Raw genomic sequence first — 12,822 nt, 5'->3', positions numbered from 1 at the left:
GGCCCTCTCCTGGGGGAGGGGGATGTGGGCAGAAGGAAGACCCCGGAGGAGATGGAGAGGCTGGGTGGGTGGGCCTGACTGAGTAGACCCCCCTCTCCCCACCCCCAGGCAACCGGATAAGCTGGTGGTGGTATGGACCCGGCGGAACCGACGCATCTGCTCCAAGGTGGGGGAGGTTGTCAACTGGGGGGGGTCCAGGTTGGGGGTGAGGCCAGCAGAGGGTGCAGGGAACGTGGGTGAGTGAGGACTGATGGGGGAGTGGAGTCAGGTTCAGGTTTGGATCGGAATCCACAGAAGGGAGAGAAAGATGAGGTTGAGTCTAGAGCCAAGGGCAGGGGGCGAGGGGAGAGTTGTGAGTCAGGGGAGGCCTCAGACCGCTCACTGCAGGCCCACAGCTGGCAGCCAGGCATCCAGAACCCATACCGGGGCACCGTGGTGTGGATGGTGCCGGAGAACGTGGACATCTCTGTGACCCTCTACAGGGTGAGTCCCTAGCCCTTCTGCATAGGTGGGAATGGGGGGGGGGCAATGACAGCCCAGACAGCCATGGGGGATCCCCAGTGGGTTACCCATCCAAATAGGAGAGAACAGAGGGGTGAGACCAAGAACCAAGACGGGGGTGGGGGTAGCCCAGGAGGTCTCCTTGGAGGGGGCAGCACGCATACATACCTTCCACGTGCAGTAGGAGAGACAGCACGGCCCTCACCCCAGAGCCCCAGTACTCACCAGTGTCCTTTTCCCAGGACCCTCACGTGGACCAGTACGAGGCCAAAGAATGGACATTTGTTATTGAGAATGTGAGTGGCCCGGCAGGCTGGGGCTGGGCTCCTGGGGACTCTGGGGCAGCACTGATGCCCCTGCCCCCGGCCCCTCTCCCTGGCCCACAGGAGTCCAAGGGGCAGCGGAAGGTGCTGGCCACCGCCGAGGTGGACCTGGCCCACCACGCGGGGCCCGTGCCGGCCCCAGTTGCCCTGCGGCTGCGGCTGAAGCCCAAGTCGGTGAAGGTGGTGCAAGCCGAGCTGAGCCTCACGCTCTCCGGGGTTCTGCTGCGGGAGGGCCGCGCCACGTGAGTGCCCACCCTCCTTCCTTGGCCTTGGTCTGCAACCTCTGACCCCAGCCCTCACCCCTGACCTCTGACCTCCCCAGGGACGATGACATGCAGAGTCTCGCGAGCCTCATGAGTGTGAAGCCGAGCGATGTGGGCAACCTGGACGACTTTGCTGAGAGTGACGAGGAGGAGGCTAATGGCCCGGGGACCCCGGAGGCACGGGCTCGTGTCCCCCAGCCAGGTGGGCTCACAGCCTGCCATGGATGAGATCACCAAGACCTAGGGAGGGTGGGGGATAAGCTGGGCGGGAGCCGCTCGCCCTGCGGGGGGGGGGGGGGGGTAGGCCTGCGTGCGCATGCCCAGTTTGGGGGCTCGCTCCGGCCCAGGCAGTTCCAACCTGCCCAGCAGCTCTGACTGTCCAAACTTGGCTCCTGGTCCCATGGTGGCCTGGGTCCTTAGCTGAGTCCCTCAGGCCCTCTCCTCAGCCTCAAGTGGGTGCCTGCCCAGGTCGGTACCTGCCCTGAGCTGGCTGGGCCAAAAGCACAGCGGGGAGGTGCAGTCCAGTCTCACCAGTCCTCACCACCCACCCTGGTGCTCAGCCACTAGCTTCCTCATCCCTCCCTTTGGCTTGTTAAGGCTTTGTTTCTGTCTGTCCTTGTGGTTCTCTCTCTCTCTTTCTCTGCATCGGAGGGCCTGTCTCTTCTCGCAGGCCGGGGCGGTGCCCTGAGGCTGGGGCGTTTCCCAGGTAGGCCCAAGACTCTGGTTGGGGGGAAGGGGTCAGACCTGCAGGGCCCTCCCCTGGGCTGACCTGCCCCCCATCCCCACCCCAGACCCATCTCGGGAGCTGAAGACACTTCGTGAGGAGGAGGAGGAGGGCCGGGTACAACCCCGGCAGGCAGGTGAGGCCCAGGCTGGGTTTGGGGCTGGGGAGGGAACGGACCTCCAGTTTCAGGGCCCAGGCCTCAGCGCCCCACCCTTCCTTCCTCCCCAGCTGCCAGCCCTTCTAGTGCGGAGGATACCAGCCCAGCCCCTGTGAGTGCCCCTGCGCCCCCAGCCAGGGCGTCCCGGGGCCAGGGGTCAGAACCAGCTACTGTAGCAGGGGGCCAGGTGGGGCTCAAGTCCCCCAGGCCCCCGGGAACCCCACCAGAGAAGAGGTGAGCTTTGGAATGAGCCCCACCTCCATCCCCTGCCCCACTGTTAGAAAGCTGCATTCCCCTGCCAACCTGCCTTTCCAGTGCCCTAGCAATCTGAAGGGTGGGGATGGGGCTGACAGTGGGGAGCCACATGGGTTCCCCAATGCTTTCTCCTGCTCTCTCCTCAGGTCCTCAAGGCAGCCAGGCCAGGATGTGGCCCCCACCCCAGCGCCTCGGCTCCGGAAAGGCTCTGATGCCCCTTGGCCCCCAGGCGCCCAAGGGGAAGATGAGGCTCCCAAAGCCTCAGGGGCTCCCCTAGCAGGAGTGGGTTCTTCTGGGGAGACCGAGGCCCAGGAAAGCCCTCAGGAAGGGACAGAGGCTCAGGGAGCCAGGCTGGGCCGAGGCACTGAGGATGGAGACTCCAGAGACTCCTTGGTAGGGCAGAAACCCAAGGTGGAGGAGGGGAGCCCTGGGGACAGGCCAGGGGCTAGAGGGGTGGACACTGAGCATGAGTCAGGAGTCCGAGAGGTGAACACGAAGAGGTCAGACAGAGCGGGGAAGGCTGAAGAGAGTTCAGAAGTGAGTCAAGTGGATGCTGAGCAGAGGTCAAAGGTGGGACGTGTGGACACTAAGGGACCAGAGGCTATAGGGGTGAGGGCTGAGGCAAGATTCAAGGAGACTCCCGAGGCTCCTCCAAGGGGCTCTCAGGGGAGGACAGGGGTCAGGGCCAGGGATGAGGCTCCCGCGATCCTGAGCACACCCCCAGCAGAGCCGGCAGGGCACATCAGGCATGTTGGTGACCTTAAGGGGGCCAGGGCTGCCGCAGGCCAGGAGAGAGAGGGTGCAGCGGTGAGAGGCAGGGCCCCTGGTGTTGGGGGGACAGGCCCGGAGCTGGGTCCCTCTGTTGGAACAGCAAGCGTCAGGCCCCAGGTGAGCAGGCACCAGGGGGCCCCACCAGCAGCTGACCAGGGGGTAATGTCTAGGGGTCTGGGGTTCTGGGAGGCAGAGGCTGGGGTTTTGAGGGCCCTGGGAACAGAGTCAGAGGTACTGGGGATTCAGGAGACAGAAGTGGGGGGATCAGGGTTCCCAGAGATAAATACTGGGACAACAGAAGCTGAGGTATTGGGGGCCCAGGAGACAGAGACCATGGGATCAGGGGTCCTGGACTCAGAGGCTGCTGGAATGGCAGAGTCTGAGGAACTGGGGACCCAGAAAACAGAGGCTGGGGACTCAGGATTTCTGGGGACAAAGACTGGGATGACAGAGACTGAGATATTGGGGACCCAGGAGATAGCTGGTGGTTCAGGGATACTGAGGATAGAGCCTGAGACAGCAGAATCTGAAATATGGGGGGCCCAGGAGACAGAGATGGGAGGTTCCAGGATGCCAGAGATAGAGGCTGGGAGGGCAGAGGCTGAGATATTGGGGACCCAAGAGACAAAAGTGGGGGGTTCAGGGATAAAATCTGAGATAGCAGGGACCCAGGAAACAGAGGTAGGCAGTTCAGGGGTCCCAGGATTCAAGACTGAGACAGCAGCAGCTGAGATACTGGGGACCCAGGAGCTAGCAGCTGGGGGTTCAGGGGTCCCAAGGATAGAGAATGACACAGCAGGAGCCCAGGAGACAGAGGTGGCGGTTTTAGGGCCAGAGGTTGGAATGGCAGAGGCTGAGGGCCTGGGGACTGACCAGACAGAAACTACAGTGTTAGAGGCTGAGAAGGTGAAGGCTAAGACTTTGGGGGTCCAGGAGGCAGAGACCGGGCTCGGGGGGACCCTCAAATACGAGGTTTTACAGGACTCCGTCACTAAGCATGGAGTTTTAGGGCCCCAGGGAGTAGAGGCAGAGGCAGAGACTACAGTTTTGAGGGTCCAGGAGGAGGAAGCTGGGGTTTTGGGGGTTTCAGAGGCCGAGACTGGGGCTTGGGGGGCCCCAGAAGCAGAGATGGAGGGTTTAGGGCCTCCAGAGAACAAATCCAGTGTTTTGGAGGCCCAGGAAGCAGAAGCTGGGGTCTCAGGGACTGAGAAGGGAAAAGAAGCTGAGGGAAACCTCCCAGAGGCCAGTCTGACTGAGGCGCAGGTAGCCAGCGGGGCAGGGGCCGGGGTGCTCAAGCCCTCGGGGGCCTCTTCCCCAGAGGAGCCTGAAGAGGACGGGAGGCTGCCGGGCAGCCAGGTAGGGATGGGGGCCGCCGAGGGCCCAGTCTGCTGCTTCCCACTAACCTGGGGCTGAGCTAACGGCGGCTCTGCATGGACCCACCTGGTCGACTGGGGTGTGGTGGGACAGGGGCTCAGCTTCAAGGAGCCCCCCTCACCCTCTCCTCTCTCAGGATGCCCTGGCTCCCCCATCTTGTCTTCCCTGGGCTGCATGGAGCCGGACACCCCTAAGCTGATTTTCTGGGCTGACCTTGAGGTGTGGCTGCTGGTGACCTCTGATCTTGCCTGGGGGCCACTGACCTTTTAGGTGACCTTGGTAGATAACCACAGGGCAGGAAACCCTTTTGCCTGGTCCCAAGGCTCTGGCCAGTGGTGTCTGGTGACCCCTGCAAACCCAGAGCTGGGGCTATTTTCTGCCCGAGGGGCAGAGGGTACTGTCCTATGTTCACATTCCCTGAGCCCATCCTCGTGTCCCTAGGCACCGCCTGCCCCCGTCAGCTCCAGTCAATCCCTGCTGGAGTGGTGCCAGGAAGTCACTGCTGGCTACCGTGGCGTCCGAGTCACTAACTTCACTACATCGTGGCGCAACGGCTTGGCCTTCTGTGCCATCCTGCACCGATTCTACCCAGACAAGATGTGAGCTGTCAGGGGTGGGGGTGGGGGGGTGGGGGGGATGAATGAGGGAGCCTCCCGGGAGGGCAGTGTGAGGCCAGCCTTGACCAATCTCCTCTCTCGCTCGGCAGTGACTATGCCTCCCTGGATCCACTCAACATCAAACAGAACAACAAGCAGGTGAGATGCGGAGGGAGCAATGCCTGGAGGGAAAGGTTCTAGAGCCAGGCGGTAGGACCACGATTTAGGGCCGGTCGGTCTTTAGGAGAGGAATCTATGGGCTGCAGGGCCCCAGCCCTGGCCTTTGGAAGTTCTGCCACTTTTTACTCTCTTGGGCTTTAAATTGTTCGTTTCCCGTAGTTTAGCTTAGTTTTGTTTTAAAGCATATTTCCACCAGATGGTTTTTCCGAAACCACCCTTTGGTGTGCAGTCGCTGGGTGACGCGGGGGCGGGCCCTGCCGCTAGATCTCCCCCAATAGAAGGGGGAAGGCGTTGCTAGGCCAACCCCGGCGTGCGGCTCGCCGGGGCTCCTCGGGCGGCCCAGGGAGGGGCCGCAGCGTCGCCGGGTAACGGCCGCCGCCGCCGCTGATCCCCAGGCCACCGTTCCTAGGCCTTCGATGGCTTCGCGGCCCTGGGCGTGTCGCGGCTGCTGGAGCCGGCGGACATGGTGCTGCTGTCGGTGCCCGACAAGCTCATCGTCATGACGTACCTGTGCCAGATCCGCGCCTTCTGCACGGGGCAGGAGCTGCAGCTGGTGCAGCTGGAGGGCGGCGGCGGCGCTGGCACGTACTGTGTGGCCAGCGCCCGGCCGAGCGCGCCCGACGGCCTGGACGCCGGGGGCCTGGCGCAGCGGCTGCGCGAGCACCGGGCCGAGGCGCCGGAGGAGCCCAAGGGGCCCCAGGAGCCCGAGAACCGCGCGGACGGGGCGGCTCCCGAGGCGGCCTCCAAAGACCACGGTGCCGAGGCCGCCCAGGAGGCGCGCGCGGCGGAGGCCCCTGCCGACGGCCCCGGAGCCCGGGCGTCCGTGCCCCCGGCCGAAGGGCTGGTGAACGGGGCTGGGGCGCCGGGCGCGGGGGGCGGCGTGAGGCTGCGGCGGCCGTCGGTCAACGGGGAGGCCGGGCCGGTGCCCCCGCCCCGCGCGCACGGCTCCTTCTCCCACGTGCGCGACGCCGACCTGCTAAAGAAGAGGCGCTCGCGGCTGCGGAACAGCAACTCCTTCTCGGTGGACGACGCGGACTCGGGAGCGGCCGGAGCGGCCAGAGCTTCCGGAGCCGCGGCTGCAGTGAGTGCCCTCCTCTGGCGCGGGGATCCGGGGGAGCGGGCCCGGGGGGACGGGGGTGGGCAAGGGCAGAGCTGGCCCAGGGCGGCCGCTTCAGGGCAGCGGGACTCAGCTGGACCCGGCGAGGCGCTTTCTCAGCGGAGGGCCCGCGGTGCCGCGGAGGAGTCCGCTGGCGAGGTAGTGAGCTCCTGCTCTGGGGACTCGTGGAAGCCGAGGCCCCCCAGGCTCGGAGCGGCGGCCGGGGCAGGGTCTCCACCTCTGTTGCCAGCCTTGGGATATATGCTAATGGTTTTTAATGCTTGACACCCAAGTAGTAGAATCATGGGCTGGAGTAGGAAGTTCCTAGAAGGCTCCATGTTTTCAGCACTCAGCGCACTGCTCTTTATGGACTGTAAAGTGGGTTGGGGCGTTTCTTTCCTTTCAGGGGTGGACCCAGGAGCCACCATTGCCCTGTAAGCGGGGACAGAGCTTCTGTGCTCGATGGGACCATCCAGGGCCTCCCAACCCCAAGTATCTCTGACTTGGATCTTTAACTCCAGGTCCTGGAGACCCATTCTTCTCTGATAACGGGAGGATGGAGACCGTAGACCCTGCCGGGTGCCGATGTCCCCGACCCCAGCCCCTGCAGGTCTCAGGTTAGGGGCTCTCAGGGTGTCACATGGTCACTGCACTGAAGGGGAGATGGTCCCGGAGAAGGCAGGGATCTGCTCAAGGACTCAGAGCCGCTGAAGTGGCTTTCCTAGCCGGGGTTCCTTCTGCCCACTGCACCCGTCCTGCCTGCGACAGCAGGGACAGCTCTGTCAGGCCACCCAAGCCTTCAGCTGCGGGGGGATGACCCCTGAGTTCTAAAGAAGGGAAGGCACAAACTGGGACAGTCTTTCTGGAAGAAGCAGCCATGTGAGCGGGGCTGCTAAGGTGGGCAAGCTTTCCCAGATGAAAACTGAGACGGGGTGGTTCTCAAGTGGGGGGACCTGCTGCAGTAAAAGTGTGTTAGCAGGAAAGCTCAGGTTTCATTTAGGGATCTGCCTGCCATTCATCTCCCGGAAGGCCTGCAGGTGGTGATGAGGCTGGCTTGCAGAGCAGGAGCCTTGAATACAGAGTCAGAGGCACGGCATTGTGTATGAGAGATAGGGAGAGCACCGGAGGCACCCATAGGAGACGTTTGGCAGGGGTCAGACAGCCACCATGGCCGGTCTGTTGGCCTCTGGCCACAGCCTCCTTGATGTGTGTCAGGGGCTCTTTAAATCTTAAAGGGGAGGCTCCATCCTATACCTTTCTCTGCCCGAGTCCCAGCATCTGGTCCTTCCAAGCCAGGCCCCTCTCCAGCCCTTGTCCCACAGGAGATATTTGACCCATAGGCCTGGAAGGGAGTCCTCCTTTTTTTCCCCCCTAAAGATTTATTTATTTATTAGAGAGAGAGTGAGAGAAGCGGGGTGGGGGGGCAGAGGGAGAGAGAGAATCTCACGCAGACTCTGTGCTGAGCGCCAAGCCCGATGCAGGGCTCGATCCCACGACCCTGAGATCATGACCTGAGCGGAAACCAAGAGTCAGATGCTTGACCGACTGAGCCACCCAGGCGCCCCAGGACTCCTCCTTATTTGCCATTCCCATCCCCCATGCTCCGTGCATGAGGTGGGAGGAGGTCAGGCCGGTCCCTGTCCTTGGGAGCTCCCAAAGTCCTGGATGGGATGAAGTGAGGCACCTTGAAGCTGGGGTGGGGCTGAAGCAGCAGAATGAGGAGAGCAGGGTGCCTCTGCCCAGTAAGACTTCCTGGAGGAGGGGCCATACATGAGGGTGTAGAAAGGGGAATTGGGGCCAGACTTGAGGAAGTATTGGAATTCCCATCAGGGCTGGTGTGAGTAAGCTCAGTTGTTGCTGAGGTTGGGGTTTCTTCTTCACTCTCCTACCTCTGCCTGCTCTGTGGGTGGTGTGCCCACTTCTCTGTGCCTGGCCTGCCCCCATGACCCTTCATCAGCTACTAACTGACTCTGCACAATGCCCCTTCCAGGGAGGAACGATTACCCCATTTTGCAGGTGGGAACATTGAGGCTCAGGGAGATGAAGAAAGAGGCAGAGGAAGTTGAGGTTCACCTGTGAATCCAGAATTCTTAAATGGTACTTTCTACTAGGCCCTGCAGTATTGACTGGCTGTGTGACCCCAGGGAAGCCATTTAACCTCTCTGTGCTCTTTCCCTGAGGATGAGAAACAAATGCATGAAAGTTCCTCACAGAGTGGCCTTGAGACACCACTTCAGGGTGCTGTCAAAAAAGGGGAACTGTCTTCTCCCCCAGATGCCTTTCTGGAGCTCTGCAACCCCCAGGTTACACAGGGCTGGACTTTCTCCCACATACAAAGACACAACCAGAGGCCCAGAGGGTATGACTGGCCCAGAGGCAACGAGCAAATTGGTGGCCAAGCTTGGGAACAAATCTTCGGATTGGATAGCCCTGGGTCCTAAGCCCGGCTCTGTATGAGCCTCATCTCTGACTTCCAGTTTCCTCATCTGTGAAATGGGGTGGTAATCACCCTTGACTCACAAGGTTGTTGGGGGAACTAAAGGAGTCAATACATGCGCAGCACCCAACGCATAAATATTTAGTCAGTGACCTTTCGTAGGTGGGCCCTGAGTGCCTCCTCTGGGCCCCACTCTGTCTGCAGGGGCTACCTCTGGGCAGGGGAGACATGGGTAACCAGCAGCCATGAGGGGGTGGGCGCTGTGATGGGGAAGGCCTGGGAAGCCATGGCGGGAGCACTGTCCAGCCTGGGGATCAGTGAGGCTTCAGGAGGTGTGACGGTCAGGAAGGGGGACAGAAAGCCGTGTGGGAGCCCGAAGGGGCCTCGAGGAGGTGGAGCTGAGCTGGGTCCTGAAGGTTGCTGATGGTAGGCAGCCCCAGATAGAGGCCAGCCCAGGCTGAGGAAGCTATTTGGGGAAGCGAAAAGTCCGTGCCTATGGCTGGGGGGTGGTGTCCGGGGCGGTTTGGGGTAGCAGGAGTTGAGGTTGGAGCTGCCACCAGGCCTTGACAACAAGGCTGGGGGCTGACAGGGGCCAGGGGAAAGTGACACCAGCAGGTGAAGGTTTTAGGAAGACCCCTCAGTTGTGACTTGAGGGTAGAGTCAGCAGGCAGGGCGTGGGTAGCGGCCAGTGAGGAGGCTGCCATCGACCCGGGCCACAGAGGATGGCACCTGAGTGGGGTATGTCCAGCGATGCCTCTCAGAGACGTGCAGGGTGGAGTGGACGGTGGGGTGGTTCAACCCCTTCTCCCCACCCTGTGACCCAGAAGGGTGGGCCAGAGCAGGAGCCCCATCAAAGGGGCTGGGCTGTCTGCGGACCTGAGCCCCCAGAGCTGCCTCTCCCAGCAGGTGGCCAGGCGAGGGGCACATTAAGGAGCAGCCCTGCCTTTCCAGGCTAAAATGGGTAGGTCCAGCCAACCTGACCTTTTCTGAGTGTTCTGTGGAGAGCACAGCAGGCTCCAGGCAAGGGCATTGATAAGGTGGGAGGGTGCCCCCTTTTGGCCAGGATATGGAGGTGCCGGCTCATGATGGCCTAGGTCTGGAGATGAGGTGCATCAGGTCAGCTCGGTGTCACGGTGTCACTGTGTGGCCCCTGGCCATGATGGAGACGCAAGCACTAGGTGATGGGAGTCGGAGGTGGCCTGGGGGAGCTCCATGGAGGAGGGGGCGAGGGGGGGAAGGAGAGGCCCCAGCCAGGCCCTTCTCAGCCTTTCAGCCCTGACTCTCACAAAAGCCCCTGAAGCCAGGGTCATCAGCCCAGCCCAGGGAACGAGGACTGTGAGGCTCCAAGCGTGGGAGTGGACTGGCCCAGGACCACAGGGCCAGGGAGGGTGAAGGCCGTGACCTTTGCTTGAGGAGGCACTTTCCCTAGAGGGGTGGGGGTGGAATCTGTGTAGCCGGACTGGAGAAGCAGCTGGGTGGCAGGGCGTGAGGTTGAGGGCCCGTCCTGCCCTATGTGTGCAAGAGGCTCTGGCTGGCCCCAGGGCGGGGCTGTTGGGAAATCCCTACAAGACCTCACTGGCCTCTTTCTCCACAGGAAGGCCTGAGCCCTGACCCCGGCCCTGCCCCTGGTCCACCCACAACAACAGCCCCACAGCAGCCCCCTGGTGAGTAGTTTTGCAGGACTAGCGACCCAGCTCAGCTCAGGCTGTTCACAGATCCTGAGCTGGGGAACCCCTGGGGGGCTGGTGTCAGTTGGAGGTGCTTTAGCTTGGTCTCTGTCTGCAGGTGGGAGTCCCCCATCAGAGGAGCCACCCCCAAGTCCAGGGGAAGAGGCTGGGCTGGTAAGGAGGTCTGCGGTGGGTGGAGGTGGTGGGTGGCACTTCCTAGGCGGAGCCTGGGCTGAGCCCACCCTGTCCTTTGCCCCCCTTTTTTGCAGCAAAGATTCCAGGACACAAGTCAGTATGTGTGTGCAGAGCTGCAGGCCCTGGAACAGGAGCAGAGACAGATAGATGGGCGGGCAGCCGAGGTGGAGACACAGCTGAGGAGCCTTATGGAGTCAGGTGGGGCAGGCATCTGGAGTCCACTCCCCAACACATGCTACCAGATCTGCCTAGCCCTGCAGCCCTTCCTGATCTGGGGAGGAGGTGGGAGGAGGCAAGGCTGGGGTCACTGTCCCCATTTGCAGCTGGGCAAGGGAAGCAGCTTGCTGAAGGCACACGGCTCTGGCTTCTGGGATGCCGCAAGGAAGCAAGCCCCTTCCCCACTCCCCAGCCACCCTACTCCTGCCACCTGGTTTGGGGGCAGGCCTGGTGACTGTCCTGGCCTGGTTCAAGGTGCCGACAAGCTGCAGGAGGAGGTGCTGATCCAGGAATGGTTCACATTGGTCAACAAGAAGAATGCTCTCATCCGAAGGCAGGACCAGCTGCAGCTCCTGTGAGTGCAGGCCGCCCCCGCCCAGTGCCGGCAGGCCCCGCCCAGTGCCGGCAGGCCCCGCCCAGTGCAGGCGCCAACCCCAGCCAATCCAGGGCCCGCAGGACAGGGAATTTTGGCTGCTTCGATTACCGATTACCGTTACACCGCTTTCTTCTGTCTGCAAAGATCTTTTTGAAAAATTGTTCAGTCATCTTATTTTTCCCCCCTCAAAAGTCCTGTATAAGTTGTACACCTTTTAAATTGGTACTATTTTTATAAATCAGAAAACCAAGTCCCAGAGAAAAACGTGGTACAGGCAGGTCAGGGCTGAGTGCCCCAGTTTGACCCTGTTTATTTACAATAAGGAAAACCGAGGCCCAGGGAGATCTGAGCTGGTTTCCTAAGTGGGGTCAAACGCGACTCTGGGCCGTGATTGTTTTTCTAGTCCTGCACGATGAAGGCAGTTTTGCTTCCCTTTTGCATTTTGGATCATTTTTCAGAATAATTCTAGTCTAATACTTGCTGTTTATGAATAATGTTCATCCAAATAATCCTGCAAGCTTGTTTCTTAACTGGAAAAAAAAAAAAAGGCAGTGGGGATGGGAGGAGACAATATAAACATCCAGCATTTGGAGAACAGTTGGAAGGAAGATGACTTGGCGCAGGGACGGGGATATAGCGCTGCCCTCAGCCCAGCCCTCCCCGCCAACGGGTAATGAGGTGGGATGGGGGGGTGCAGAGAGCGGTCAGAGCCCTGGGACCCCTCCCCCTCCCGTTCCCCTCTCCCTGACCCACCTCCACCCCCTCCCCCACCCCAGCATCGAGGAGCAGGACCTGGAGCGGAGGTTCGAGCTGCTGAGCCGGGAGCTACGGGCCATGCTAGCTATCGAAGGTGGGAGATGGGACCTGGGAGATGGGACCTGGGAGATGGGGCGGGAGGGGCTGAGAGCCAGGACAGAGCAGGGGCCGGCGCCTCCTGACCCTCAGCCCCCTCCGCCCTCAGACTGGCTGAAAACGGCCGCGCAGCAGCACCGAGAGCAGCTTCTGCTCGAGGAGCTGGTGTCGCTGGTGAACCAGCGCGACGAGCTGGTCCGGGATCTGGACCACAAGGAGCGGATGTGAGTGGAGTAGGGTCCTCGCTGGGGCGGGGGGGGGGGGGGAGGCAGACCAGGCCCGGGGCCCCGACTCCGACTTGAAGCCGTTCCCTCGCAGCGCCCTGGAGGAGGACGAGCGCCTGGAACGCGGCCTGGAGCAGCGGCGCCGCAAGCTGAGCCGGCAGCTGAGCCGGCGCGAGCGCTGTTCGCTGAGCTGAGGCCCCGCCCGCTCGCCGCGCAGGCTTTGTCGCCGCCGCGCGGGGTCGCCGCCCGGGGCTGGCGCTCCGGAGGACCCGGGCCGCACGGCCGCAGCGCGCCGCTTGTGGGGGCCGCCGCCGTCCCCGCAGCGGGCGGAGGAGGGCGGCCCCTGGGGCCCGACCGGCGGGAGCGGCTGGACGGCCGTGCCGTCCGGACCGTATTTATTTGTCCTTGTGAGTGCGTGTGCGTGTGTTCGCGGGGCCGGGGGAGGGGGGAGTCCCAGGAGCGCCCCGCAGAACAACCCCTCCCCGACGGCAGGGCCCGGGCGGGCCGCCTGGGGGAGCAGGGATGGCCGCTGAACCGCTGCGCCCCCGCCCTCCCCCCTTTCCTGATCCTCGCGAGCAATAAAGTTGGACAAGGCTACAGCAGCGCCGGCCGTTC

General features: G+C 62.3%; 1 protein-coding gene across 7 annotated transcripts in view; it reads left to right on the top strand.

Moving 5' to 3' along the window:
- Positions 1-12,822, top strand: part of EHBP1L1 (EH domain binding protein 1 like 1) — a 29,953-nt gene that overhangs the window by 2,896 nt on the left and 14,235 nt on the right. For 4 of the 7 annotated variants that reach the window (XR_013442270.1, XR_013442269.1, XR_013442271.1 and 1 more), the window contains exons 2-18: positions 109-166; positions 388-483; positions 744-797; positions 888-1,066; positions 1,147-1,289; positions 1,879-1,947; positions 2,040-2,202; positions 2,370-4,350; positions 4,810-4,967; positions 5,075-5,123; positions 5,554-6,225; positions 10,272-10,341; positions 10,463-10,518; positions 10,614-10,737; positions 11,011-11,110; positions 11,908-11,981; positions 12,093-12,207. Coding sequence is in view for 4 of the 7 variants with exons in the window: in XM_078057777.1 (XP_077913903.1) it covers positions 109-166; positions 388-483; positions 744-797; positions 888-1,066; positions 1,147-1,289; positions 1,879-1,947; positions 2,040-2,202; positions 2,370-4,350; positions 4,810-4,967; positions 5,075-5,123; positions 5,554-6,225; positions 10,272-10,341; positions 10,463-10,518; positions 10,614-10,737; positions 11,011-11,110; positions 11,908-11,981; positions 12,093-12,207 (4,161 nt within the window). In the remaining 3 variants the exon portion in view is untranslated. Of the gene's footprint in view, positions 1-108; positions 167-387; positions 484-743; positions 798-887; positions 1,067-1,146; positions 1,290-1,878; positions 1,948-2,039; positions 2,203-2,369; positions 4,351-4,809; positions 4,968-5,074; positions 5,124-5,553; positions 6,226-9,583; positions 9,639-10,271; positions 10,342-10,462; positions 10,519-10,613; positions 10,738-11,010; positions 11,111-11,907; positions 11,982-12,092; positions 12,208-12,301; positions 12,810-12,822 lie in introns of those variants that run through there. The other 3 variants (XM_036077634.2, XM_078057779.1, XM_078057778.1) reach the window with 3 other exon arrangements.

The sequence above is a fragment of the Halichoerus grypus genome, chromosome 11 (assembly GCF_964656455.1).
Source record: "Halichoerus grypus chromosome 11, mHalGry1.hap1.1, whole genome shotgun sequence".
NCBI lineage: Eukaryota > Metazoa > Chordata > Mammalia > Carnivora > Phocidae > Halichoerus > Halichoerus grypus.
Note: the sequence above shows the minus strand (reverse complement) of the source record. Positions and strands in the feature narration are given on the sequence as shown.